The sequence below is a fragment of the Lonchura striata genome, chromosome 24 (genome assembly GCF_050655825.1).
Source record: "Lonchura striata isolate lonStrDom1 chromosome 24, ASM5065582v1, whole genome shotgun sequence".
In the NCBI taxonomy this organism is placed as follows: Eukaryota; Metazoa; Chordata; class Aves; order Passeriformes; family Estrildidae; genus Lonchura; species Lonchura striata.
Window position 1 is genome coordinate 3,067,432 of NC_140726.1, and position 27,207 is coordinate 3,094,638.

Sequence of the window (27,207 nt, forward strand, 5' to 3'; positions counted from 1 at the left end):
GGTTATTGGGGTGTCTTTGCCGGCGGGGTTCAGGGGTGCAGACACCGATGGGGTTATTGGGGTGTCTTTTCCGGCGGGGTCCGGGGGTGCGGGTGCCGGTGGGGTTATTGGGGTGTCTTTTCCGGTGGGGTTCAGGGGTGCAGACACCGGTGGGGTTATTGGGGTGTCTTTGCCGGCGGGGTCCGGGGGTGCGGGTGCCGGCAGGGTGCGGGTGCGGGCGCGGGGGGGCCCCGCAGCCAATGAGTGCTGCGCGGGGGCGGCTGCGTGCGCGGCCGGCGGCGTGTTGCAGCCGGGCGGCGAGTGCGGGCCGGAGCGGCGGGCACGCAGCGCCTGTCCTCGCACCTGCAACCCCTTCCGACCCCCTTCCCCCCCCTTTTTTTTTTCTTTTGGGTTTTTTCCCCCTCCCCCACCCTTCGGTGCTTTTTTTCCTTTTTTTTTTTTTTTTTCCCCTTCCTTTTTCCTTCCCCCCCCCCACCCCTCTTCCTGCGCTTTGCTCCGGGAAAACGCTGGATTTTAAACCTTTCCCCGCCCGGCAGTGAGTGGGGAAGAAGGAAAACATGGCCCAGGCCAAAATGCACCACCCCGTCTCTTGGGTGATCTTCGCCGGGATGGCCGCGCTCCTCCTCTCCCAAGGTAGGGAACGCCGCGGGGGACGCAGCCCGGGCGGGCGGAGGATGCGCGGTCCCACAGCAGCACCCTCCAAGGGGGCTGGGGATGAGAATCCCCCCCAGAGTGGGGATGAGCATCCCTCCAGAGCGGGGACAGAGCTGGGAAAGGGTCCCCAGCCCGCTGTGAAGTTGCGGGGGATGCGGATGCGGGTGCGGCGCAGGAATTCCCGGTGCACCGGGCTGGCGGCGGGGGGGACACTTCTCCCCTGGCGTCCTGATTATTCTTGCGGGTGCGGAAGGACTCTGCCATCCCGGCACAATTCCGGCAGGATCAATGATCCAACAGGCTGGGGGGCACGGGGTCGGGGGGGACTGGGGTTCCTCTGTGCTCCCCCCACGCCTTTGCTTTTCCAGCAAGGTCGTCCGAAAAACTCGGTGCAGCCCCCCTCCCGCCGGGCTGGGAGTTGGGAAGTGCTCGTCCAGTCTGTCCCGGATCAGCACGGCTGCCTCCCCCCAGCCGGGGGATGGCGCTTGGAGGGGAGCGGGGGGCTGTGCGAGGGGGAAAAAAAAAAAAGAGCAAAAAGCGATGGGGAAAGGAGGGGGGAGAGGCGGCAGGAGCCAGCCCCATCTGGCCGGGAGCGCCGAGCCTGTCAGCTCGCGTTAGGCTCCTCGCAGCCATCTGGAGGGGCTGTGCGAGCGGGGTTTCCTCCGTGGGAGGAGAGGATGGAGCCGCATCCTGCCCCGGGCCGCCGCGGGAGCCCGGGATGCGCAGGGGATGCGCCGGGGGATGCGCAGGGGATGCGCCGGGGGATGCTGCTGCGCCGTGCGCGGGGGGCGGCTGGGACCGCGGCTCCGGGGCGGGATGCGGGCACTCCTCGGGGGAATGGAGGCACCCCGGGAGGGGACGCGGGCGCTCCTTGGAGCATGGATGCACCCCCGGGGCGGTGCGAGTATTCCTGGGCGAGACGGCTGCACCCCAGGGGGATGCAGGCGTTCCTCGGGGGGGATGCGGGATCTCCCGAGGATGGAGAGGATGAGGGGGGTGAATGCACCTCCTTCTCCACAGCCGGATCCAGCTACCTCTGCGCTGCTCCCACCGAAGGCTGGGGATGTCCAAAGCAGCCCAGCCTCGTCCCCCGTGTGCCGAGACGCGCTGCAGCAGGACTCGGCTGGGCTCAGGAAGCCCAGCGGGTGTGGGGCTGGGGGCTGCGGCGTGGGCAGGGATGGTGACTGGGTGTCTCCCACCCCAAACTTCTCTCTGCTGGGCAGGCCGGGCCCGCTCCTGCGGGGGGAGAACCCCCCGTGCCGTATCGACCGGCACAGGCTGCTTAACATGCACAGCACACGCCGAAGCATCGCTCCTCGCCGCCTCGCTGCCGCTCTCCTTCTCCCGGCGCTGCCGCTGGCCGCCCGGCGTGCCGGCATCCCGGGGGCTTCCCCGCCGCTCCCAGCCCCGGCCCCCTCTGCAGGAGCCCGGGCTTCCCAGGAGAGGGATGAAGCTGCACCTTTCCCTCCTCGCTTCTCCTGCCCAGAATTTGTGCTTCATTTATTTTATTATTTCATTATTTCATTATTTTTTAATGCTCGCTTTGGGGCTCCTGACTACTTGGCTTCCTTGCAGTCTTATTCCATGCCTCTGGTCATCCTTCCTGCTTCTTCTCCATGCTCCTATCAAAGCTTCCAGATCAAAAAGTAGTTGGTTTTTTTATTTCTTTATTTACTATATTTATAACTCTCCTGGGCAGCAGAGCAGTGGGGAGGAATGTGCTGACTCCCTAAACCAAAAATCCCCCAATTCCCTGCCTTTCAGGAATCTGATGTGGGTGCCAGAAGTCCCTGAGTCACTCCTGGAGTGAGGGAAGGCAGGCACCCAAGTTACTCCATGGTCTGGGGAGGGCCCAGGGCAGAGCTGAGGGGAGCTGGGTGAAATATTGCCCAGGGCAGCCTTCACAGAAAAAAGTTGGGGCCTTTTCTGGGCTGGGAGTTGCTCCATTGTTGGAGGAAGGGAGTCCCCTTGGGAGTTTTTTCTTGCATATTTTTATTTAAGAGTCATTAAAGATGTGGCAAGCACATTTCTCTCCCTCTCAGGGTTTTTCTCTCTGTGCACCTCTATGAAAAATCCTGAGAGGGAGAGAAATGTGCTTGCCACAATTAAAGAAAACCTCAAACACGCCCTACAAATAATTTTGTATTTTAGCGCAAAGTTTTAAAGAGAGTTTTGAGAAATTTGGATTCATTCAACACCAAGGTAATACTTAGGTGTGTATGCAGTGCTGAAAATCAGCAGTAATGTGCTTCTGCTTCATGAATTCTTCTGTGATTACAGTGGTTTTTTGGAATTTTTAAGTTTTTTCCTTTGTTTGGTGTCCAGAAGTGGAGCTGGCTTGTGTTTGAAAACATAAAAATAATTGTCATGCAGGAAAACTGTGTTTTGCACAAACCTCCTCCAAATATCTCCGGAGATGTGTGCTGCCCTCTGCAGCGGTTCATCCATTCTCTGGGTCCTTTCCCTATTTCCAGCCAAACAAACAATAGGAAAAGTGGTTTGTGAGTGTGCTTGACAGGAAAGTGGAACGTGAAGTGGAATAATTCAGAAACATTTGACCACCTGCATTTGTGCAAACATCTGGGGGTCCTCCAAGTTGTGCAGATTCACTTCTGCAGGAATTTTGTAAATTTGTTGGATTTGTGGAATTGTGGCCCTAAAATGGGAGCTGTTGAGTGATGTGTCCCTCAGGAAGGAGCTCCCTGAGCCCTGAAATGTCCAGCGTGGTTGGACACCAAGGGAGCTGTTGGATGCTGGTGCTGAAGGGAGAGGCTGGGGAATTTCTTGGATGCTGCATCCTCTTGGGAAGGAGCTGCAGGTGTCCGTTGCATCCACTCACAAGGAAGATGGAGCCAGAAAATGTCCAGCCACAACTTGGGAAAGGAGATGGGAAGAGGGGAGGTTGCAGAGGGCTGGGATAGCCCCGGGCATCGGGAAGTGAGTGGCAATTTGGCAACACAGCTCTCATTGTGTTTGCTCTGTGTCTTCTGTCAGATTTTTAAATAGCAGCGATGAAAATCCAAAATATCCTCACACGGGGCCCAAGCAGCAGCGTTTTCTTCTCCCACTTTCCCTGGCCCAAAGTGTAGGGGTGTCCTCACATGTGCCCCATGTCCCTGACCCACAGCCCACCTGGATTTCTTAAGGAAGAGGCAAAAATCTCACCCCAGCACTCGGGAGTGGGGGAGACAAGAAAACTCTTCACTCAGCCACGCGTAAAAGGATTAACCAGGCTAAAAGGTCATAGAAGATTTAGCTGGGCCTTTAGCATCAGTAAGCCAAGAATTATGGGAATTTGATTTCCAAATTAGCATAAAGACCTTATTCTAATAAGCATACAAGCTGAAATAGGTATGTAAAATAATAGCATGTGTCAACATCCTACACAGAGCGTTCCTCATCTGAAAGAATTATTCGCTCGTTCGGTGTGGCTGGGATGCAGATAATTCCCAAACTGAGACAGGCTGTGCTGCTGTGTGATGGAACGGCTGGATCTGACCCAGAGACACATCCACAGGCAGGAGGGGCTGGGGGCTTCCCCTTAGGAAGGGCAGGATTTGGAATCTGAGTTGGGGCTATGCCAAAAAATGCTAGCCCCAGAAATAGTCTCCTCAAAAATTCTGTCCTCAAAAAATGCTACCTCCAAAAAATTCTATCCCCAAAAAATGCTACCTCCAAAAAATGTTATCCTCGAAAAATGCTAGCCCCAAAAATTCTATCCTCAAAAAATATTACCTCCAAAAAATGCTATCCCCAAAAAATGCTATCCCTTAAAATGCTATCCCTAAAAAAATGTTATCCTCAAAAAATGCTACCCCCAAAAATGCTGTCCCCCATAAAATGCTATCCACAAAAAACGCTCTCCTCAAAAAATGCTATCCCCAAAAATTCTATCCTCAAAAAATGCTATCCCCGAAATATGCTATCCCAAATAAATGCTACCTCCAAAAAATGCTATCCCAAATACATGCTATCCCCCAAAAAATGCTACCCCCAAAAATGCTATCCCCAAAAAATGATATCCCCAAAAAATTCTATCCCCAAAAAATGCTACCTCTGAAGAAATGCTATCCTCAAAAAATGTTATCCTCAAAAAATACTACCCCCAAAAATGCTACCCCCAAAAAATGCTACCCCCAAAATCCTGTGAGAACTTTCTCTCAGTGGAGGGGTGAGGGAAAACCTCCTGGCAGCTCGTGCAGGAGGTAATTGCACTAATGAATGTGTATAAGAAAAATTACGTGTATCGACATCTTTTTGTGAATGCTCGGATTTATTGGTCCTCGGGAAAAATATTAGACGTAGCTAATAGTTATCACGCAGGTCAATAAAACGTGATATTCACCCCAACAGCAGAAAATAGCTTTTTAATAGGTAATAACAGTAATAATCAATACCTACATGATTAGATAACCCAGTTATATGCAGTACATAAAGGGAGGGGAATGCACTCCGCCTGCTCGATGGCTGCATTTGGAGCGTGGTTAAACATCTGTCATTGCTGCTGGTTCTCAGTGGGCTGAGGAGGTGCCAGCACCTCTGGAAATCAGGCCACCACGTGGGATTCATTGGCACATTTTTAAGATGCATCAGAGCAAGCAGGAACCTGAGAAGACCTTTGGAAAGCAGTTGCGTTTTGCAAAACACTGGGTGGCACCCAAAATGCTGGAAATTTGGGATTTTGGCTTGGGTGGTGGAGTTGCAGGTGGGGTTTTCCATGTGGGGATTGCTGCTGCTTCCCTGGGAGCATCCCTGTGCTGAGCTGGTTGCACAGCAGTGGATTGGCAGAATGCAAGGAGGAGTAAAGTTGTAGTTGCTCTACGCCGTGGTTGTGGAGAGAACTCCACCACAACAGATGGAGATCAAAATGGTGAAAAATCAAAATGAAATGGAAACTCCATTGTGTGCAATAAATTACCTTAGAGGAGGTGCTGGAGTAGGTTTGTGTAGTAGCTACACCAGGTTTAGGAGCCCCCCTGGTGGACTGGAGATGTGTGAGGTCCCGTAAGTGCTGGCACAAATTTCAGGACCTGCAGTTGTTTACTGGCCATGAGGCACATGTGAACAAGGTGCCTGTGCCCATCTACAGAGGGTCTGACAGGAGGAAGAAAAAATCATCCCTCTCAAGTGTTCATGGCAAAGGTTTGGAGCTGCAGCTTGGCCTTGGAGTTGAGCTCCTGGTTACAGATTTTGGGCCAAAATGAGCAAAAGGTGTCAGATTCGGGGATTCTATGGAAGTCCAGGTTGGTGTCCAACTGCTCTCTCTTTCCCACATTTGGGATGAGCTTCATGGGTCAAAAGGAAGTAAACATCAGTTTGATAAGCAGAGGATCAGGTGGGAGCTTGGAGAAAACCTCCTCTGGAAGGACTGAACTTCTGAGCCATCCCAGGGACCATCTCTCTGTACAGGACTGGTGCTCTGGAGGCTGCACTTTTGGGATATCCTTGTGTTTCACAAATCTGCTTCTCCTTTCTCCACATAGGAATTTTGGCCAGCACAATAACCCTGGCTCGTGGTTTTTCCATCTTCCTTCGACTTACACCTGAGACGAATGCATTTGATATTAGAAGTGTCTACTTTGTGTATTTTTCTTGCCGTTTTCACTTAAAAATACCTATATTGTGATTTCCTCCCCTATTTTATTTTTTCCCCAAGGGGAAGAAATTGATCAGTTGACAGATCTAGGTCAGGTTAGCAAGCAGGGTTTGCTGTTTTCTGTGATAAACCAGGAGTGGATGGGGAGAGCTCTTCCCAGGAAGATCCAGTGAGGCAGTGGAGGTGAGCTTCAGCTTTCCTCAGCCTGGGAAACACCACGTGAGGAGCAAATATTTGGCCATGGGGATCAGAAAAAGACCTTTATTTGTGTTTGTCTTTGCTTCCCAAACTTCAGTAGGGACAAGAAAGGGAAAAACTTTCTTTGCTTGTTCTCCAGTTGAAGGGACAAATGTTTTAAAGAGGGGAAATGGGATTTTTTAAGCATTAGTGGTCATTCTCTTTTGATGGGCAGTGACAAATCTCTCATTAGACTCAGCAGGACCCAAACCTGATCCATCTCTGATGTTTATGGCAAACACTTGGAGCTGAGACTTGGACTTGGAGTTGAGCTCTTGGTTTCAAACAGGAGCCAAAATGAGCAAGGTGCCAGATTTGGGGATTTTATAGTGGAAGTCCAAGCCATGCTTCTGTTTCCCATTGCCAGCCAGCACCCACACCTTGGCACGTGGGCTTTTCATGCCTTTAGGGGAAAAATCCAGACTGGGAAAGCTGAGGAAAGAAGTCTCCAGGGAGAGCTCAGAGCCCCTTCCAGGGCCTGAAGGGGCTCCAGGAGAGCTGGAGAGGGGCTGGGGACAAGGGATGGAGGGACAGGACACAGGGAATGGCTCCCACTGCCAGAGGGCAGGGATAGATGGGAGATTGGGAATTAGGAATTGTTCCCTGTGAGGGTGGGGAGATCCTGGAACTTTCATCCCTGGAATGTCCAAGGCCAGGCTGAATGGGCTTGGAGCCACCTGGGATAGTGGAAGGTGTCTGTCCATGGCAGGGGGTTGGAATGAGAAGATCTTTAAGGTCCCTTCCCAGCCCAGCCCATTCTGTGATTCTACAAAAACCAGGATCACAAAGAATGACCCCTTTGTCACTGCACCCCAACCCCTCCAGCCCTTCCATGGGTGCATCCTGCAGGAATTGCATCCCTGCTGCTCCCAGCACCTTTGGAGCTGTGGCTGGCAGCCGGGAGGAGCAGCCACCTCCTTCCCTGCCTCCTCCTTCCCAAGCAGGCACCTTGCTTGTGGTTAATAATAAATCAGAGGTGCTGCCTTGCCGGGCCTGCTCTCTGCTGCAGGAGGCAGAGCACGGATTTTTGATGCGCTTAACAGTTAATATGTCTAATGCTGAAAGCTGTTGTAAATTAATTGACCTCTTGGTCCCCTTGTCCTGTTGACTGTTCCCACTAAAGACAGTGTTTGGTTCTTGGCATTCCTGCCCCCCTCTGACTTTCCCTTCCTCCACCTCCCAGTAATGCTTCGCTTACTAATCAGGGCAGTCAAAAAAAGGAGCCTCGACTCTGAACTGCTTCAGAGGAGCTGCATGGGCAGGTCAGGATTCCGGCCATCCACTGTGCCTGAATTCCTGGTGGTCAGAATATTCCCTTTAAAGCTCTGCTGGCAGCTGGCATGGAACCCTCTGCCTTCCCACAGGGATAACGGGGATGGAGGCGCTGGCAGACTGAGATGTCCCAGCACAGCAGCAAGGACCCTCTGGAGGTGGATGGAAAAGTCACCTCCATGCACTGGGTGAGCTGTGGCTCACACCAGGTGGTGGCTCTGGCTTGGAGGAAGGATCAGGGCGGGTTCTTATCAGTGATTTTTTTTTGGAAATTACAGAAAAAGATCCCAGAAGAGTTTGGGTTGGAAAGAAGCTTAAATCTCATCTCATTCCACCCCCTGCCATGGGCAGGAACACCTTCCACCAGACCAGGTTGCTCCAACCCAGCCTTGAGGGACTGGTGTATTTTCCTTGCACACTGCTGATCCTGGAAACCCCAATTTAGCTTGGAAAGGAGCTTGGAAAACCACAAATTCTCAGTCCATAGGGCTGGTTCGTGTCCTCCAGTGACTCACGGTGGGAGAGAGCAGCTGCTAAGGAGTGGGAAATGCCACAGGAAATTGTGTAATATTAGAAATGAAGCAGAATGTTTCAGGTTTTTCTAATTCCAAAATGAAATAAAAAAAAAAGAACCACCACAAATTCCCAGTGAAAGTAAATTCTGGGAAAAGTAAGGATTGATTTTTAAAGCATTTTCTTTGGAGCTTGCTGAAGCTTTATGTACAAAGTTGTGAAGTGATTTAAAAAAAAAAAAAAAGTGCTCCAAAGGCTGTGTTCCAGCAGTATCAAAGAGCCTGGAGTCTCCAGCCTTGTTCCATTTTGTATTGTTATTTCTTCAAAACAGATCCTTTGCTAATGTTTCCATTTTACTAGAAACGGAATTCTTGATTTAAAGAACTGGTTTGAAAGCCAAACCTGACCCGCCTCACTGGAAGCGTGACAGGCCCTCAGAGCAAAGCAAGGTTCATTAGTGCCATAATATTCTCTTTCTTTTTTTGGTGTTTGGGGCTTTTTTCCCCTCTTGGAGGAGTTATCTGGTGAATAGCACTTCGTTCCTGGCTTGGTTTGGGTGTTTTTAGCTTTTATTCTCTTTCTACAGGACAGATGGTATTTAGAGATCAGAGGGTGCCTCCGTTAGACTTTTAGTTTTCCAAAGTCAATTCCCAAAGCCAGCACTGGGGTTTTTGATAGCGGGCCAAGGCACAGGAGAGTGGCAGGACTGGCTGGCACGGGGTGAATTTGGATTTAGGATGAGTGACATCTCTCTTAATGAAGCTCCTTTTGGAACAAAGCTGGCGAGGAGCAGGATCCGTGATCCATTAGAGGCCGGGGTAGTGGCAGAGCCAAAACTGCCTTGTCATTGGAGACAACATGAAAAAAAACGTGTATTATTTATTGTTTACTTTTTGTGCTGCTTTTCTGCACGTCAATGCTTCCCATTGTATGTTTTGGGCTTCAAAACCTGACACCACATTAGAAACCATCTCCAAAGCCCCCAAATAATGCATAAACTATGATTATTCCTTCTGATCCACTTGTGTTTATGTAAATGGCTGGAAAAGCGTTTTCCAGCTTATTTCAGAAGCTTAAGGGATTCATACCAAGCCTATTATTGAAAAATCAGAAAGTGAAAAGCAACTTCTGAGACAAGGAATTAGCAACTCAATGGCAGCGCTCGTGCTGCGGGGTCCGGCTGGACCGCAGATGGGAATTCCCTTGGGATCCAAAAATCCATCAGGTTGGTGGGCTTGGAGGGGAGAGGGGGCTCAGAGGAGGTTTGGGGTCAACCCAAAGGGATGAGGGGCTGGAGGGGGACCTGGGGCACAAACCATTGGTGCTGTGGGGCTGGTGGACTGGATTTTGGGGGATGAAGCCCCCAGGCACTTGGGGGACAATCCTGGCTCTGTGTCCTTGCATCCATGGGTGGGAAGGGGCTGGCAGTGCCATCCTTGCTCCATGGAAACCTTTTCCCTCTGTCCCAGGAGAGGTGGGACCAGATGCAGATTCTCTTTGGGCTCCATCCCATTCCAGCCAGCCCTGCAGCAACTCATCCCTCCTCTCCTGCTGCTTTTTTTCCCTGGTTTGGTCCCTTTCCCCCTTCCTTATGTTAATTTCCCACCTGAGCACCAAGTACTTTATAAATAGCAAATCTGAAATGAATTTCCTAGCAGCAATCATTATCTCCCCCGACAGCCATTAAACATTCACACAAGCAGAGCAAAATGACAAAGGGGATTGATTTTTACAGTATGTTGGGGGGAGGTAGGAGAAAGGAAATATGTTGACAAGGCTTTTTTTTTTTTCCTTATTTCCCCCCTCTCTCCATTCTCCCCTCCCTTCCACATCCTCTATCTTGTGGAAATCAAAATCACCCTTTTGGAGATCAGGCTGGGAGGGGATGGGAGACAGCGAAGTTGGAAATAAATAACAATAAATTAAAAAAAAAAATAAAAGGAGGAAAAGAAAAAGCAGCAAGTTCTATCCCTTTCTTCTCCAAGCAGCAAGCTCTATTCCCTTCCTCTCCAGCCCCTGGAAGCCTCGCTCCGATCCATTGGCCACGTACAACTGGTAAACATGAAGCTGGTTCTGTGGCCTGGCTGTGGAGATGAATATGTCAGAGTTAATGCCTGTGAAGATGGAGGGGTGGGCTGCAGGGAATGGGGGGGCCCAGTCTGGGAGCCTGCTCAGCAGAATAAATGTGTTGATGCAATCGTTGGGAGCGGGCGAGCCGCGGCCGAATGAGGCACTGTAGCTGAAAATTTAACTTTGATTTCAATTTTCATATTTGTCAGCAATAATTAGATTCAAGAAATGTTTTTGCCACTGTTCTAAAATACTAATAAGTAGGAGCCTTTGTAGTATGGCTAATGGAGTCTTTTTTTTTCCTAGTGGGCTAGAAAAATTCCATTAAAGGGAAAAGTCATACTATATTACTGTGCTTGAACATGCAGTGGCTTTGCTGCCACAGGAATATCTGTGCTGGGAAGCAGCGCCCTTGCTTCCAAGCGCAGGGATGGTGCTGGGCAATGGGACTGGGCGTTGGTTGGGACTGGCTGGGCAGGGACAAGGGAGGACCAGAGGAGATCCTCCACATCAAACTGGGTGGGGGGTGATGCTCTGAGGGGCTTTGGGAAGCTTTTGAACTGCTCATGGGATGATTCTCCAGTGGCTCTCATCCAGCAGGCTTTGGCAAATTGTTTTGGTGTTGCCATTTCCCTTTGGTTTAAAGCCGTGGATCAATGAGGAATTTGCCCTTGTTGGCTCTGCTAAAGGCAGACAGCTCCTTCTGCCCCTCCCCACCCTGCAGGGTGGATTTCCTTGGCAGCACGTGCCAGGCTTTATCCCAGAGAGACGCCGGCAAGGAAAGTGATATTAAATTTGCTGGCGATATGCAGAGCAAATGGGGAAGCTCTAAGTTGTGCCATTCTCAAGTTACTTCAGCCTATTAAGCAAACAAAAGCACTTGTGGAGTGAGAAATGGAAATGGCCAATGTGGCCCGATTAATCCTGGAAGTACAATTCCATTAATAAGCCAGCTTTTAATAGGTGGCTCTTTCCAGGAGCTGCTGGGACGAAGAATTGATGTATTCACTGTAATTGTATTGCAACTAATAGGATCAGAAGAAAATTGTATGGAGAACTTATTCCTTTGCCACCATATTCCAATCACTTGAAATAATACAGGAGAGCCCAGCATGGTAATGAGACTTAAATCTAAACAGGAAGAATATTTTAAATTTTAGTCTGCTGGGGTGGGGTGGGTGGGGGTGGCTTGTGCTTTTGCTTCCTCATAGAGTGGATAGAAATAAAACAGCAGTTCAGAGAGGTGCTGGGGGAAGTGGAGATCCCAGAATCAGTGGAAATGCTCCATGGATGGATGCTGGGGCTGCTGTCTCAGCGGGGTGCTGGGATGTGGCTGCTGGTGCAGAGCTGTGCCAGGTCAGCCTCTCTCCTGAATGCTAAGGGGGGTGTCTGGATGCCCAGGGATGGGACTGCCCCTTTGGCATCTCCCCCAGAGCCTTTTGTTCCTGTCATTGGCAGCGAGAGGAACTTTCCCCCGTGCAGTGGCTGTGGTTCACTGGCAGAGCTCATTAACGAGCCTGAGGTCCTCGCTCCATTCATCCCCCGTTTATTCCCACCTCCATCTGCAGCCTCCGATGGTTAGCTGCTCCTTCCTTCCCAAGGAACTCCTGCAAAAACCCACCTTTGCTTTCGAGAGCAAACGTACCTTTGTGGCTGTGGCTCTGGGCCCCTGCGGGATGCAGACAGGGATTTGGGCTTTAATCCTTGAGTGTTTCTCCAAGGGACCTTGGAAGAGAAGAACTGTGCAAATCCCAGGCAGGCTGGGTGGCTCAGCACATCCAAGGTGATGCACAGCAGTGCCTCAGGATACACATCTCCATAACGTCAATGCAATTGTGGAATGGTGCACATTAAAACAAGGAAATACCAACGTGGGAGCTGCCTGACCCAAAATCTGTGTGGCCCGTGATCACTGGAGCTGTGGCTTTGCCATGAGAAGTTTGCAATCACTTTTTGTCTGTTCATCGCTGGTTCAGGGCTGTTTGTTTTTCACTCCTCCTCCCTATTTGTATGCATGCTCTGACCCTGCTTTGGTAACAGGCTAGAGAGTAAATAGAAAGGGGAGGGGAAAAAAAAAAGGCAAGGAAAAAAAAAAGCCAAAGCACAGTTCAGCTCAAGTCCCCAAGGAAACAGATGTGATTGCCTTCCAGAAATGGCTCCAATAAGGCCAGAAAGGAATATTGCTTTTATAGCTTTTGGGATATAAAACATTTAGAAAATGTGATTGACTGGCAGTGCCTAATTTATCATTTATCCATTTCTCTATCCACCCAAACACAGCAGTATCCTCAGACGGACTCATTTCCACCTTTTTTTTTTGTTTTCTGCCTCTTTCATGTGTGAGACACATGTGTAAACCCATGTTCCCTTGCAGGCTGAGCTGTGTGTGCACACGTGTTCCCCCATGCTCCTGGCTCCTTGTCCCTGTGCCTGTGTCATGGATTTATCATCGTTCTGCTAAGCACTCAAACTCCTGTGGCTATTTATAATTAATGCTCAGAAACCTGCCAATCCATTTAATGACACCAGGAGGTCACGGCCTCCCTTATAGCTTCCCATTAATCATCATTAGAACAGTTCTGGGTTTTTTACGTTCTTTTAAAATGTTAATTCACCTTTATAATGCTCCTTTCAGCTCTGACTGTAAAGGGATACTCTGTAGTCACTCCAGACTGTCTTGCAAGTGTGTGCAGGTGAAAGGCGCAGTGGGACAATTGCACTTGATAAAGTCTCTTGGATGTCTCCCGCTGGAATGAATTCCACTCACAAGCTCTGCCAGATGGGATTTCTCCACTGCCCTCTGCCGCCGGCTGCTCGCAGCGATGCTGGCACAGCTCCCTCCCTGCCGGCTCCGTCCCACCGAGCCCCTCGCCACTTCTCCCTCCCCAACCACGGGATCACAGAACCCTGAAGTGGCTTGGGTTGCAAGGGACCTTAAAAATCCTCCAGTCCCATGTGGCACGTGGCTCTCCAGTGGAATAAGCTTATCCATGCTGGCACAGAGCTTGCTAAGGCCACGTCTGCTCTGCCAGGCTGTGCTCGGGCACACCTTTGCTGGGCAGGCTTTTTATATCTGAAGTGGGTTCATGCACAGTTTGGCTTTACGGGTTGTGGTGTCTTGGTTTGGGTGGAGCATCCGACTGATCCCTCGTGCAGGTTAACAAAAACCCCAGTTCCCAGAGAGCAGGGAAATCTGCACCCATTGGTGAGTCCATCTCCTTCCTGCCAGAGCCCTGGGAGCCTCCAGCCCTTTTTGTGTGTGCCAAATCCTGCCATGGTCACAGCAGAGATGTCAAGAGGCAGCTTGGAGGAAGGAAAGCTCTGGGTGCAATCTGATACCTCTGTCAAGCAGCAGTTCCTCTTCAGTAGCCCCCCCACAACCAGGCTTGTGGTTGGAAGCAATCACCCCTCTCCCAAGTCAATCTGTGCTTGCCACCAATGGGAATGGCTTCAAAGTGGTGTAGTCCTGATCCAGACTGGGGTGTTGATCCTTTTGGGAGCAGTTCCACAGTGTGGCAGTGCAAGGCACGGCCCCATGTGGGCTGTGGGGACTTCTCATAGCTCTGGGTGCCAAAGCTGCAGAGCCTCCCGTGATCTCTGCTCTGTGTTCATCCAAGAGGGGAGAAGGCAGCATGGACACCCCGGTCCTTTGGTGGGAAGCATGCACAGCCCTGTGTGTGCTCGAGGAGGGCAAAGATTCATGGTGACCTCTCTTTTTGGGTGAAACAGGATCACCCCTGCTCCTTTGGAGACTTCTGGTCTGGGTGAGAGCCGAGCTCAGGCCCGTTTCTCTGAGTAAATACGCCAGCAGCATTTGGCTTAATGAACTGTGGCTTTTAATAAATGGCTCTTATCTTGTTGAAGTGCTGCTAAATTGTCAGGATTTAAAATTAGCCTAATAGATTTGTGGGCGATGTTTTATTCACTGGTTAGTTGGAAAGAGACGGAGGCGGGGGGGGAGACATGGCTCCACCCAGTTCTCCCTGAGTTACACACGAGTTATTTATTTGTTTGGGCCGAAGGGGAAATGTTCTGGATTAATGTGCAATGCCTCAGCACCTGACTTAATGAGAATTTAGAGACCTATCCCAAACTGATAGTCTCCCATTAATCACTCGGTGGCCCCTCTGTTTTGCTGTCCCTGGGATGTATTTTTCATGGTGGTGGTTGGGTTATGGTGCCCACTGCTGCTTGCCAGGAAAAGGGGATGGGGATGGACGAGGGAAGTTTTTAGGTGCTGTGGTGGCTTCCAGGACCACTTCTTGCAGCTTTGGTCCGTGTTGATGTTGAAGTAGAGCCCATAGATATCTGTCTACACCACACCTACCTGTGCAACTTGAGTTCTTGAGCGTGAAGCTGAACTTGCTCAGCTTGTGATACATCTCATGAACTTCCACGAGCCACTTTGCCTTTGTTTCTTTTGGCAATGCTGAGCTGGTTATGATCCTGCTGACAGTTTGGAGACATATGGAGAGTCAAGGCAGAACAGTGTCTTATAATAGAGTAAAACGGGATCTGGTTGGGATGAAAGATGCCAGGGAAATGTCAATCACTATCATTATCCTAACAAACTGCTGTACCTGCAGAGATAATAATAATATTTAGCAATTATATAGCACCTAACAAGCTCAAACAGCACAGACTGCAGCTAATTAAATCTCCAAAGACTTCCTTTGGGTGGGTGATTTCCTTAGAGCATGGACCAGCTTCTCAGAGTATTTTGTGAGAAGCTAAAGGCACTTCTTCCCCATTTCACAGGTAGGGAAAGGTGGTCCTGCTGGAGGTCCGCACAGTGAGGGAGGTGGGGTCAATCCTGGCACTGGGTTGGACTGTTTGCTCCATTAGGAGGTGTTGGGTGGCCATGATTGATCACCCAGATGGACAAAGGTGTTTGGATGCATTGATGTATTTTCCTCATCCTTTTTGGAATCAGGGAGAGTTTGGGAGCTGGACACCCAAGTGAGGATGCCACCAGCACCCCTTGGTGATGTGGAGGTGCTGGGCTGGACCATCAGAGGGTGTTTTCTCCTGTCTGCTTTGCTGGGCTGCTGCTCTTTCCCTCCTGCTTCATCATTGCGCATCGCATCTTGACCAAGCTGCATCCTCAGAAACCCTTCTGGAGGGTGCTACACCAACCAGCATCCATGGTTTGGCTGGGTCATCCAAGAGCACCATGGCAGGAAGCAAGACCTGGGACATTTCTCCACTTGTGGTGCTCTCACCTCGCCCTCCCTGGACAGCAGCAGGTGAATGCACTGGTGGCTGCGTGGGTGCAGCCAGGCTCCCTGACCCTGCCCAGCTGTGTGTTCCTGCAGCCCAGGGGGCCCGTGGTGTCCCTGTGACTTTGTGAAGGTCGGCGTCGCTGTCTGAAGTGGTAGCGACGTGTGATGCACGGTGTCAGCCATAAAGGAAATATTGTATATAAAAGATAAGTTTTTTTCCTTTTCTTGTGGCAGAGGAACAAGGCGCCGGGTTCATTTAGCATTCATAAAGTCTTGCTTTGGAAACGCCTTTAAGTACTGCTGAGGGAGACTTGAAGGAGCATGTTTGAGAGTCAAATGCACATCTCCTTGGGCTCTCCTTTCATCTGCTTTAAAAAACACAATCTTTTTTTTTAATCTTTTTTTTTCCCCCTCTGTAAAAATACTAATCTTCTCCAACAGCAGCAGACACCCAGGGTGCAGGCGCTTGGCAATTAGTTCAGTGAACAGAATAAGTGAGGAGCAGAGGGAAGGGGGGACTCAGCCAAGGACTGGAGGATGCTGAAATCCTGCCTGCTAATTAGGAGGCAGCACAGGATGGGGCCTGGTTAATTCAGGTGCTGAGTCACAACACCTGAGTGTCTTGTCCACTCGGGTGGCAACGTGGCCTCTGTCATCCTCTGGTCTGAGAGGAAGGCTCACCAAGGAATTTGGGTCTTGTGCTGGGGAAGAGTCCAAGGGGATGAGGTGAGGATGAGTTTGGCTTTTTTTATGACCTGGCAAGAGTAGCCCCGACCCCAAGCAGGTCACGAGAAGAAACATGTGGAGGTTTTGGCGTGATTCCTCCTTGGATTCTTGGCTGACACAAGTGGAGTGGAGTGTCCATCCTCCAGAGGCTGGGCTTTCCCTCACAGAGAGTCATCCTCTTGGAATTTGTGTCAGCATGGAAATTCAGTGCAAGATTCCTGTTCTCCTCACAGGAGCTGAGGCAGAAGGAAAGAGACAAAAGCAACAAGGGTTGTTGTCATCCAAACTCCTTCAGATTGTGAAGAGCCAACTTCTTGGGAAGTGTCAGATGGGCAGAAGTTCAGCTCAGCCCCTTCTTTTGGCTGAAACTTTTCTTGTCCTTGAAATCTCTCTCCTCTCTTCACTTGAGGGAAGGGAATTTACTGTGATGAAATATGTTGTCTTGTGGCTTTTTATGAAAACAGCACATGTCACTGCCCCTGGTTCCTGAAGCCAAAGGATATGGCTGGATTTCAAAAAGAGAAGGACTGGATGATTTCATTGTTGCTAACAACTGTTCCCACCAAGATAAGGGCAGTCTAATCACATTCTGTGTGAAGAAGTACCAAGGGAACCAAAAGGGAACGTTTCCACTTGATCTTCCACGTTGTCTTCTGTGTTTTGGTCCTCTCTGGTGCTGTGCAGTGCCAGGAGCAGGCTGTGAGGCTGAGGGGGTTTGGGAGGACCAAGGCAGCAGCTCGTGGTGGTGTGTCCTGGTTGTCAGGGGTGTCCCAGGCTGGAGATGCTCTGCCAGCAGCTGCCTCCACATATGGATTTATTTCAGTGGCCGCCTGCAGTCAGGGCTTGAATTCCACATCCCAAACTCTTTGAGCGGAGCCTGAGCTGATGAAGGAGGCCGAACACTGAGCAGGGAGGGAGTTTTCAGCTTTTCATTTTTGATTTGCAAGTTGCCCAGAAGAAAAGTGCCACCTCCTTCAGAAAGAAAAAAAAAAAAAACCCAACCAAAGCTTATGGCTAATGAATTTACTTTTTTTAATTATGTTTCGCAGATTCCCGATGTAGATTCCCCAGAGAATTGATCCACAGCTGAAAACCTCCTATGCAGTGAGCATGCTCCATCTTTAGCTGCCAGGAGGTGATGCTGACCGTGGTGCAGCCGGGCTGGAGGGGAGAGCAGAGCCAGGAGGAGGAGGAGATGAGATTTTGGCTGTGCCCTCCACTCCGCTCCTCTCCACTGCCTGCACGGAGTGAGCTGCCACGATCCCCACTGCAACGATCCCTGTCGCAGGGAAGGAACTCTCAAGGCTTTGATTTGCCTCGTGGCAAGAGATAACATTCTCATCTCGTCCTTTAATGATCTGAGGACATCGAGGATTTTTCACATCAATTTCTCTGTCTCTGCCACGGGTGGGTGGTGCTCAGTCAGTGCAGGCGGAGGGGGTGCAGTAACTCAGTTTTCCCCCTCACCCTCATGCTGTTTGCATGCTCTGGGCTCCTCAGGAGCTTGGTGAAGGCACTAATTGATCCATCCCTTTGGCACAGCCAGCAAGGAGCTGTCATTTGGTGAGCAAAGTGGGGTTCTCCCTTCTGGAGCTCAGGGTCACCGCTTCAGGTCCCAGCAGCGACCACCCAAAGAGAAAAGATGACTTATAATTACATTCATAATTGAAAGTGATTAATGGTAGCAAAAGAACTTCGAGCGATTTCTTGTAATTAAATACTAATTTTAGTTCCTTTGCAGTGCCGAGCACCATGTTTGCTTTACTGGGGATATTTATGGCTGTGCCTTAGCACAGTTTAATATCTTAAAAATACATGTTCAGTCATTAACAATTTTTTGGTGACTAGGTAAACAAGTAAACATCAATTAATTTGTTTACTTTGTGTCTGAATTAGTTTTTATTATTTCATATTTTGGGGGATTATTATTCTGGAGGATTTGTGGCTTTGAGTGGAAGAGTGGAACCCTTGATCAGTCCCATACCAGGAGAGTCATGCCCTGTGCTCTGGGCTGCTCTAGCTGCCAAAAATCCCCCAAAGAGTTACGAGAAGGAGGCAGGAATCACATCTGGAATGGTTTAGGCTCAGAGGACATCACGGCCAAGTGTTGAGCCTGCTGGCTCAGAGGCTTTGGAGCAGGGAAAGGAGCTGTCTGCCCACGGCAGATGCTCACTGGCTGTTGCTTGGTCTTGAAGAACAGAAGTGTCACAAAATCAGCTGTTTCTGCCAGGTTTTGGCTGTCTGTAAGTGACATCTTTCAAACTCAGCTGCTGCTCATGATGCTGTGTCAGGGGTTGCTCAGGGCTGCCCTCCTCCCCTTGCTCCAGCTGCCAACACCATGTCCTCCCCTCCCCTCTTTGGAGGCAGCTTTTACCCTGGATCCAGCCTGGATCTAGCCTTGACTGGATTTTGGGGATGTATTTGCAGAATTTAGTATATAATCCCTAAGCACTATCATTGTATTGAATTGATTTTGAATTTTGACCTGTCAAATGGGGTTGGTTTGGATATTAGCCATAAGCAGGGAGCTGATGGATGCTGGTTTGGGTGACTGTAACTGGGTACAAGCTTTGGTGGGACACCGAATTGGGCAGAATTCCCATCCTAGGGAGTGTGGGCTGTCACACACCTTCCCACCTCGCAGTGGTCTGCTCTGACTAGAAGAATCTTTTAGCCTGGGTTTATTCATGGCCCATAGCAGCTCTTTTTCAAGCACTACAGGATGAGTGTTACGCCCAGGTGTGTCCATGTCCTTCCTGCACCTTGACAAAGTTGTTTTGGGAATCTGTTTCCCAAAGACTTCGTCCTGCTCTCATAGCAGCACACTGGACTGGAAAGCTCTTGATGGAAATCATGTCTCTTCCTCACCAGTTGCCTGATTCCTTGCTAATGCTTTTCATTCCCTCTTGCTGCTTGAGAGAGCTGATCGTCTGATTAAATTAAGACAGACACAAAAGCAGCTGGCCTGCCAAAGACTTGGATTTTATTAAAAATAATATTGTTTACAGAGTTCTCTCCCTTTATGGCGCATATAAAACAGTGTGTTCCACCCGAGCAGCCGGCAGACTCACTGCAATTTACCCGGGAAGAGATGGAAAGACATTAAACCCTGTCTTGATGGGGAGCAGAGAGGGCATGGAGGAGACAGAGGTTGGGGATAAGAGATGGAGTGTAGCTGTGGCAGCAAATGAGAGCGAAGGAAATGCAAGGGAAATCAGAAGAGAAAGGGAGGATGGCTCCCTGATCCCCACCTCCCCTTGTCCCCTCGCATACCTGCACTGAAATGAAGCTTTCAGCAAGGAGAGCGATCGTGGAAAAGAGGAGATAAACTAGGGCAGAGAGCTTCAGCTGGGGACACAGCCTCCACTGGAGCTGGAGGAGAGCTGCTTGCCCTCCTTGCAATATTCAGGAGCCCTTCCCAGGCTTTCTGTGCAGGTGGAAAGGTCTGTTCTCAGCTCATCTGAGGTCTTGCAGATGTTTTGCAAGTCCTGGGGCTGGGGCTAGGTCAGGGCTGGAAGTGCTGGCTCCTGCCCACCCAAGTGCCTCACCAAAGAACTCTTGTGCTGTGTAAATCAATTATTTGTGGTTTATTCACACTTCAAGGGCAAAGGAGGGTGTGCAGGGAACAGCACAGCGATGGGTCATGGCATCAGGGGCTGGCAGTGAAGCAAGGAGAGACAGCGAGGTTTTCCCAAGGTCACAGAGGCAGCTCGAGGTAAGACCCAAAATTGAAGCAGGGTCCTCACCTCCAGCAACCCTTGTGTTGGCTAAAAGGGGTTGTGCCCCACTTTGGGAAGGCAGGGATGAGCCCTGCTAATGTCCTGCTGCAGCAGTGCTCTGCCTCTGCTTGGCTTTCTCTCTTCTCCCTGTGTCTTCTCTTTGTTTGTTTGATTTGGTTCCAAATAATTAATTGTAAACAGCCATGGCTAATGGTTTGAATGAAGGGTGGATGGGTGCTTTAATTAACTCAGGAAAGGATTATACACTTGTGTTTTCAGTCTCCCTGACCCCAGCTGAAGTGACAAGGCTTGAGCACCCCATGTTTTGAGGGAGCTGAGCACCCTGTGGACATGGCATGTGCTGGGTGGGGGGATCAGCTTGGAAAAGCCACCCAGACTGTGCTGGGAAGATTTGACAGGGATCCTGATTGTGGTTGTCATGGAATCATAGGACATCCTGAGCTGGAAGGGATCTACAGGGGCATGGGGGTTGCTCCTTTCCCCTGCATAGGTGGGGCCCCAGGTCCCATAGGAGAAAGAAAGTCCCATCCTCTTTCCCTGGAGCACTGAGCTCCAGCCCTGGCAGGGTGAGCACCTTCTGACTCTGATCACGTGCTGGTTTTGACACTGAAATGGGCTTTGATGGTGTGAGGGAGGTGTTCTTTGAGCTGTTTACAGAGACTTTAGAGATCTAATAAACCTGAACCACGTTTTGGACTGATACATGTGGAATTTGGGTTGAGCATGAGCCACCTGCCCCTTCCCTGCAAGATGATTACCGTGCAAGCTTCCAAGAAGAGATGCCTTCTATTTTCCAGCCTTTCCAGACAAAATCCAGCCAATGAATCTGGTTGGGAATAAGCTCAGCAGGGCAGTCCTGTGCAGGAGGATTTCTGCAAAGCCAAGAGCTCAGGACACTGTGAGACAGAAGGAGGAGGAGGTGGCCCTGGGCCATCCCTTGCTGGCCTCCAGGCTCATGGAGGCTTGGTGGGTGTCAGACCCTGGGTTGATCCCTCGATCTGAAGTCAGCGAGAGGTTTGGAGTTGTAGCAAAGTGCTACAGTGCAGAGTGCTGAACTGCTCCAGCCTCTGCAGCCCAACACGTCGCTGCCTCAGAAGTTTTTGTGTCGAGAACGGCTGAGAAAATCTTTGAAGGCAAAGGCCGAGCTCTCACCATCCTCCCCACCTGCCCACACCCCCTGCCCATTCCTAAAGCTGACTCCTCCCAGTGGCTACTCCATGTTTTGGGATAAAAGTGCCTTCTCCATGGCTGTTTTAATGTTTTAATGTTAAAAAAACTCCCAAGCCCCAACTCCAGGAGGATTAGTGAAGGAGCAAGCTCCTTTTACAGCTCCTTCACTGCCTAGTTGAGGAGGCTGGGATGGGGTTGGGTCAAGTGACTCCCTGAATGAGTCAAAAGTGCTCTGAACATCCAGGAGAGGCACAAGGTTGTTGCCTACATCATGACACTGAGTCACCGGGCAATTTGCTGTCCCTCCCAGCGCAGAGCACTCCAGGTGGGAGCTGTGGCATCTCTGCTTAAAACAAGCCTGATTGAGCTTGTACTCTCATGGAAAATGCATGAGGAAAACTGCATTTCCATGCCGTTTTTTTGGATCAAAAGTAATTTATACTCTAAACAAGGCTTTTTTTGCCTTTTTTCAGTGTTGATATGTGCCTCTAGAACCCTCCCCACTTATCAGTCCCCCAGTGAGCTCCTCGGTTTGATGGCTAATCTGCTTTATTATGTTTTTAAATGCACTTTAACAGTTCTGTTTTAGTGGCTTTTTTTATTTTTGAGGCCAAACTCCAGCTTCTGTAGTGCCTACATCTCTTTTACTTCAATGGCAGCCTTCCTCATTTATCCCAAGGCATAACATGGTCCTCACACCGTTTGAAATGAGATGCAGCGATTAGAGCACCTCTCAGCCGCCGCCACCGCTCTGCACCTCAAAGGACAGCTCGGAGAAGAGGCTGGAAGCTGGAGCTGGGGTATTTGTGCACTCAGAATGTGATCTCTTAGCACTTTGCACTTGTAGCTCTCGACAAGTGACCTGGAAATGGATGTTGGCTGGTAGGTGATGACCTGGAAGTGGTGGCGGTGGCGGGAGGTCAGCGACGGGCATGTGAGGATGTGTCTGTGCTGGATGATTCTACCTGTGCTCTTGCCCTGTGTTTTTTATAAGAGTGATGAAATCCTGAGCAAATGGCTAAAAATTGCTGAGATTGCTTCTGGCACAGCCAAGGAGATGCTCCAAGGGATGGAGCCCCTCTGCTGTGGAGAGAGGCTGGCAGAGCTGGGGGTGCTCACCTGGAGAGGAGAAGCTCCAGGGAGAGCTCAGAGCCCTGCCAGGGACAAAAGGGGCTCCAGGAGAGCTGGAGAGGGACTGGGGACAAGGGATGGAGGGACAGGACACAGGGAATGGCTCCCAGTGCCAGAGGGCAGGGATGGGTGGGATAAGGGGAAGGGAGATCCTGGTACAGAGCAGCTGTGGCTGCCCCTGAATCCCTGGCAGTATCCAAGGCCAGGCTGGACAGGGCTTGGAGCAGCCTGGGACAGTGGAAGGTGTCCCTGCCATGGCAGAGATAAGCTTTGAATTTCCTTTCATCTCAAACCCTTCCAGGACTCCTTTCCGACTCAGTTGGGCACCGTTGGTTCTCGGGGCCGCCGGCAGTGCCTCCTCTGTGCCGCGTGTCCCCGGGGTGCTCAGCACCCACTGCTGTGGGTGCAGCCCCTGCTGCCTGCCAGCCAGGAATGGTGTCTGCAGCGCTGTCTGCAGCCTCGTTAGGCGGCTGCTCTGCCTGGGACTGCTCCTTGGAGAGCCCTGCCTTGATTTCACTAGAGTTAAGCATTTTGTTCGGGAGTTCAGTTGCTCTGAGGGGTTTTTTAATTTCTTTCACCTCAGTGTTTTTCCTGGGGAATCTGTGCGTGCCATAGGGAGGTGTGGTGGAGGGGACAGATGTTGCACATGTGGGCTTGAGCTGATGCTGATGGTACCTGGAGGCGCAGGATCCACCTGGGGCTTGGCAGAGGAGCAGTCACAAGTTCTGGCAGTAATATGTTTTGCCCTTATAAATACTTTTCCTCCTCTAAATGCTTTCTCACGGGGGTGCAACTTTAATGTCAGCTCTTTAGACAAGGAAGCTGAGCCCTCCAACAGAAGGAGGATGTGATTCCCAGGTCTGGATGGCTTCAGGAGCCACCAGTCCAACTCAGCTTGGATGAAGGGGACTTGTGTGGGAGGTAGAGTTGTGCTTGGGGTCTGACCTGAGAGCACAGGGTGTGATCTAAGCTTGGAGACAGCACACCATGATAACCTCTCAGCCTTCAAATCTTTGCGAAAGCGTGAAGGTCCATGTGCCCTCTGAGGTGCAGCCTTGAAATGAGGGCGATATATGGAAATACATTGGATAGCTCTGTTTAATCCAGGCCAGCTGCCACCGTGCTCTTAATGATGAGCCCTTGCTGTCCCTCCAGGTAGGAGTGATATTTGTCTGAATTGGTTTAGCTTCTAACGATGGCCAGAAAACCTGTTCTGATTGAGTTGCCTCGGGAAACGTTCAGTGCTTCTGTCACTCACTGTCCAAGGCTTAGCTGTCATTTTGGGCTGTGCTTTTTCAATCCTCCCCTTGTCAGAACCCTTGAGCGGTGCAAGAGAGGGCCTGGGATGGATGGGATTATTCTCTAGTTAAAACCAATGCTCTTACACAAACTGTGGTGTGTCCAAATACCACAAAAAGTGGGACAAGAGCTGGGGGAGACTGGAGGGGAGAGGAATGATCGCTCTATCCACTGAAGCAGGTTGTCCCTGGAAATGGAACATGAATATGTAATCTGGATAAATAATGGAGCTGTCTGAACTGTAACAATAAAGAATAAAAGTGCTGAGTGTGTCTTGCTGTGATTTGTGGGGTCACACTGTCTGAGACAGCGGAGCCCTTGCTCCCACTGGTGAGCAGGAGCTCGCGGATGGATCTCCTGGATGTCCCAGAGAGGACTGGTACTTGCCACTGTCTGTGGTCCAGATTTTATGCTGCTGCAATAGTTTTTTGGACCCAGAGAGGCTCCTGTGTCAGTCTGGTGATGAATGACCTTTGTGGGATTAGGACTGGGTGGATCCCATCTGACTTCACCCTCCACTGGAGCTGGGCACATGTGGGACCTGCTACACGGGAAACTGAGCTGCCCTCTGGTGATAGAGCCCTTCTGCAGGGGCTTCATGAGCCTCAAAGTTATTCCAAGTTGCCAAACAAAATCCCTGTTGCAAAATAGTGTTTCCTTCTTACGTCTCTTTGAAGGGATGTGCAAATATTCCCCTGCTTTGTATGATATTTGTGTAAGGGAAGAGAGTTGTCAATTCTTACTCCATCCTCTCTTTTAGTGACAAAGCAAACCCCGGTGGCTTTCATCTTTCTCCGGAGTTGTCTGCATCTCTCACCCGTTTCATTGCTATTCCATGGATTCACCCCAGCTCGTCCCAGCTGGGACGTGCAATCAATTGCTCCACATCGATTAGAGATGTGTGTCTTGCACTGTGGCAAATGCACTTTAGATTGATCTCAGAAGAAAGGGAACCTCCAGCTGCAAGCTGAGGGCAGCCAGATGTGCAGGGCAAGAAGGCAGAGTGTCAATACGGGTCAGTGGGGAGGTGATAACGTGTTAAGTTGCAGTGACTTGACCTTCACCTTGCTGAGAGCCTGGTCAGGCTGAAGTCCTGCAGCTGAGCCCTTGCATTAAACCAAGTGGAGAAAAGTGATTCTCCTTTGTCCTTTTTACAGCACTCCTGTTAAGATTTTCCACCTTCTGTAGCCTGGTTGAATCCTCCATAATTTGTGGGCAGCTCTAACACCCCAGTTCCTTAGGTTTTTCCTGTCCTTTTTATCCATGTGTTCGATCTTTTCTGAGTGTATCACACCACGGATCTCCGTCTTGGATTTCCTATTGCTCATTTCCAGAGGAGATTTGAGATTCTGGTCCTACCCTCTGAACCCTTCCAGCCCCTCTCCTCCTGGCAGGGCATCATCTACAAAGTTTGATCAGCGCTCTCGCGGCTCTGTAACACAAGCAGTTAAATGTAAATGTGGGAGAGAGCTGGGCTGGACAGACCCAGAGGAATCTGCTGTAGGTTGGCCTCCTGGCATGGTTGTAAATAATAGATAAGCACTCTTTGAGAGCGCTTTGTCAACAGGCTGTTATCCCTCCTCCCCTCTGCCCCCAGCCTCGGCGATTACATCCACGCCGCGCTTCCTCAACTTTCCTCGGAGGTGCCGCGTGGGACTGGCATCAGGAGCCTTATTAAAGTCAAGGTATATCATGTCTACAGCTTTCCTCTTATCCACCAAGTCTAGTTATCCTGTCAAGGCAGAAATTAGGTTGGTTTGACATGATCTGTTCTTGACAAACTCGTGTTGGTGGTGGATGTGGGTTTTTTTTCTCACTTTATTAAATTCCCCGGCCTTACAAGCTATGATAGTTTCATCGTTTGTTTTAGTATCTTCCCCGTGATTGAAGCTGAGCTGATTGCCTACAGCTCCTGGGTTTTTTTACTTAAAGATATGAAGATTTCTTGCCCTTGCTGCTGGCCTCCATGAGCTCCCAAAGAGCAGCGCTGATGGCTCAGTGACGTTTCTGCCCAATTTTTCATCACTCTCCAGAGACCTTCCTCAATCTCTGCCAGTTTAATTTTTTTTTTAACCCATCTTCTCCTCCTGCTCCAGTCTGAAAGCCATTTCCCTTTGAACATGAATTTTGGAGCTGTCTGCTGACCACACACCTGCCTTTATATGAATACAACCAAGCACAGCTCCGAGGATTCTGCCACATGCTTTTCTTGACTGCTTAGTGACGGACCCAACATTCCTTTTCCTTTTCTTTTGAGCAATCCAAGAGCCTTTTTATTCTCCTCTCATATCTCTTGCTAATTAAAACTTGTTTTGCATGTAAGTGCTGCTGACTTTATCCCTCTATGCCATTGTGGCTCTGTTATACCCATCCTTAATTATTAGCCCTTGTTTCCATACTTTTTTCATTATTCCCTTTTTTATTCCCAGGTCATTGAATGGCTCAGAATTCAGCCAAAGCTGCCTCTTCCTAGGATTCCTACCTTCCCTTTGCACAGGGATAACCTGCTATTGTGTGTGTAATAAAGTCTCTTTCAGTAACTGCCAGCTCTCCCCTTCTTTGTGATTATTTTCCCAGGAGAACCCATCTACCAGCTTCCTCAATTTTTTTGAAATCTGGCTTTTGATGTCCATTATTCATATTCCACAGCTTTCCATCTGCTTGAGGACTCGATCATTTCATCACCACTCTCAACCAAAATTACTTTCCTCCTTAAAGGCTGAAGTCCCTGTTTCTTAGGCAGGAAACCTCAGGCTTTTCTCTGTGCCTTCCCAAACACTTCCCTTGGACAGGGTTAGACTGTGTCCTGCCAGACACTGCTCTGTCTGTCCTTCTGTCTATCCCTTGGTCCTTGGTTGAAGAAAGACTTCCTGGGGACAGAACCCCATTCCTTCTGCTTTCAGCCCCTCCATGTCCCATGCTTTCACATTTTGGACAGGGTGAAGGATGTCTCCTGGTTGTGTCCTGCTCCAGATGAGGATTTTGGGTGTTTTGTTGCCTTTCTGGTCACCTCACTGCTTGTCCAAACCACATGGCACATCTGTGTCCAGGTCCGTGGATGTCACCATTGAGTCAGGAATAGATAAGTGACACAACCTCTAAGTCAGGAGGATAAAGAGGTTGGAAGCCCTTAGTTTGTTGGAACCCCTTATTTTATACACTGTTCCCATACAGGTGGACCTGACTGGTCATTTAATCAACACATTTCACATGATTGGCTAATTAAGAAGACAGCCTTTGGTAAAACATGAGAAAAACAACTTGTTCTAAACACCACCTGCAGATTGTTTACCATTTGTTTTCCATTCTTTCTCTCTGCCGCACTAAAACTTCCCAGAACAATTCATGGGAAAGCTTACCTGGCTTTCTCTGTCTCTGACCAGACTGTCTCCATGTGGGTAGGAAGGACTGGTATGGGTCTCAGATTCAGTCAAAGAAAGAAACTGAGAGTTTCTATCCAGGCAGAAGCCTGGGAAAGAGCTGGAGAAGAATGTAAATAATTCTCTACCTCTCCATTTATTCACATTGTTTATAGTTAAGTTCTATCACTGTGCATCAAGCACTTTGCACCAATGCT

General features: G+C 49.9%; 1 protein-coding gene across 2 annotated transcripts in view; it reads left to right on the forward strand.

Annotated features, from left to right (window-relative positions):
* The first annotated feature begins 271 nt into the window (after positions 1–271).
* LOC110468166 (protein CEPU-1) overlaps positions 272–27,207 on the forward strand; it is a 360,951-nt gene continuing 334,015 nt past the window's right edge. For both annotated transcript variants that reach the window (XM_021525799.4, XM_085560176.1), the window contains exon 1: positions 272–633. In XM_021525799.4, coding sequence (XP_021381474.1) covers positions 558–633 — 76 coding nt within the window. In that variant the 5' untranslated portion in view covers positions 272–557. The remainder of the gene's footprint in view (positions 634–27,207) is intronic.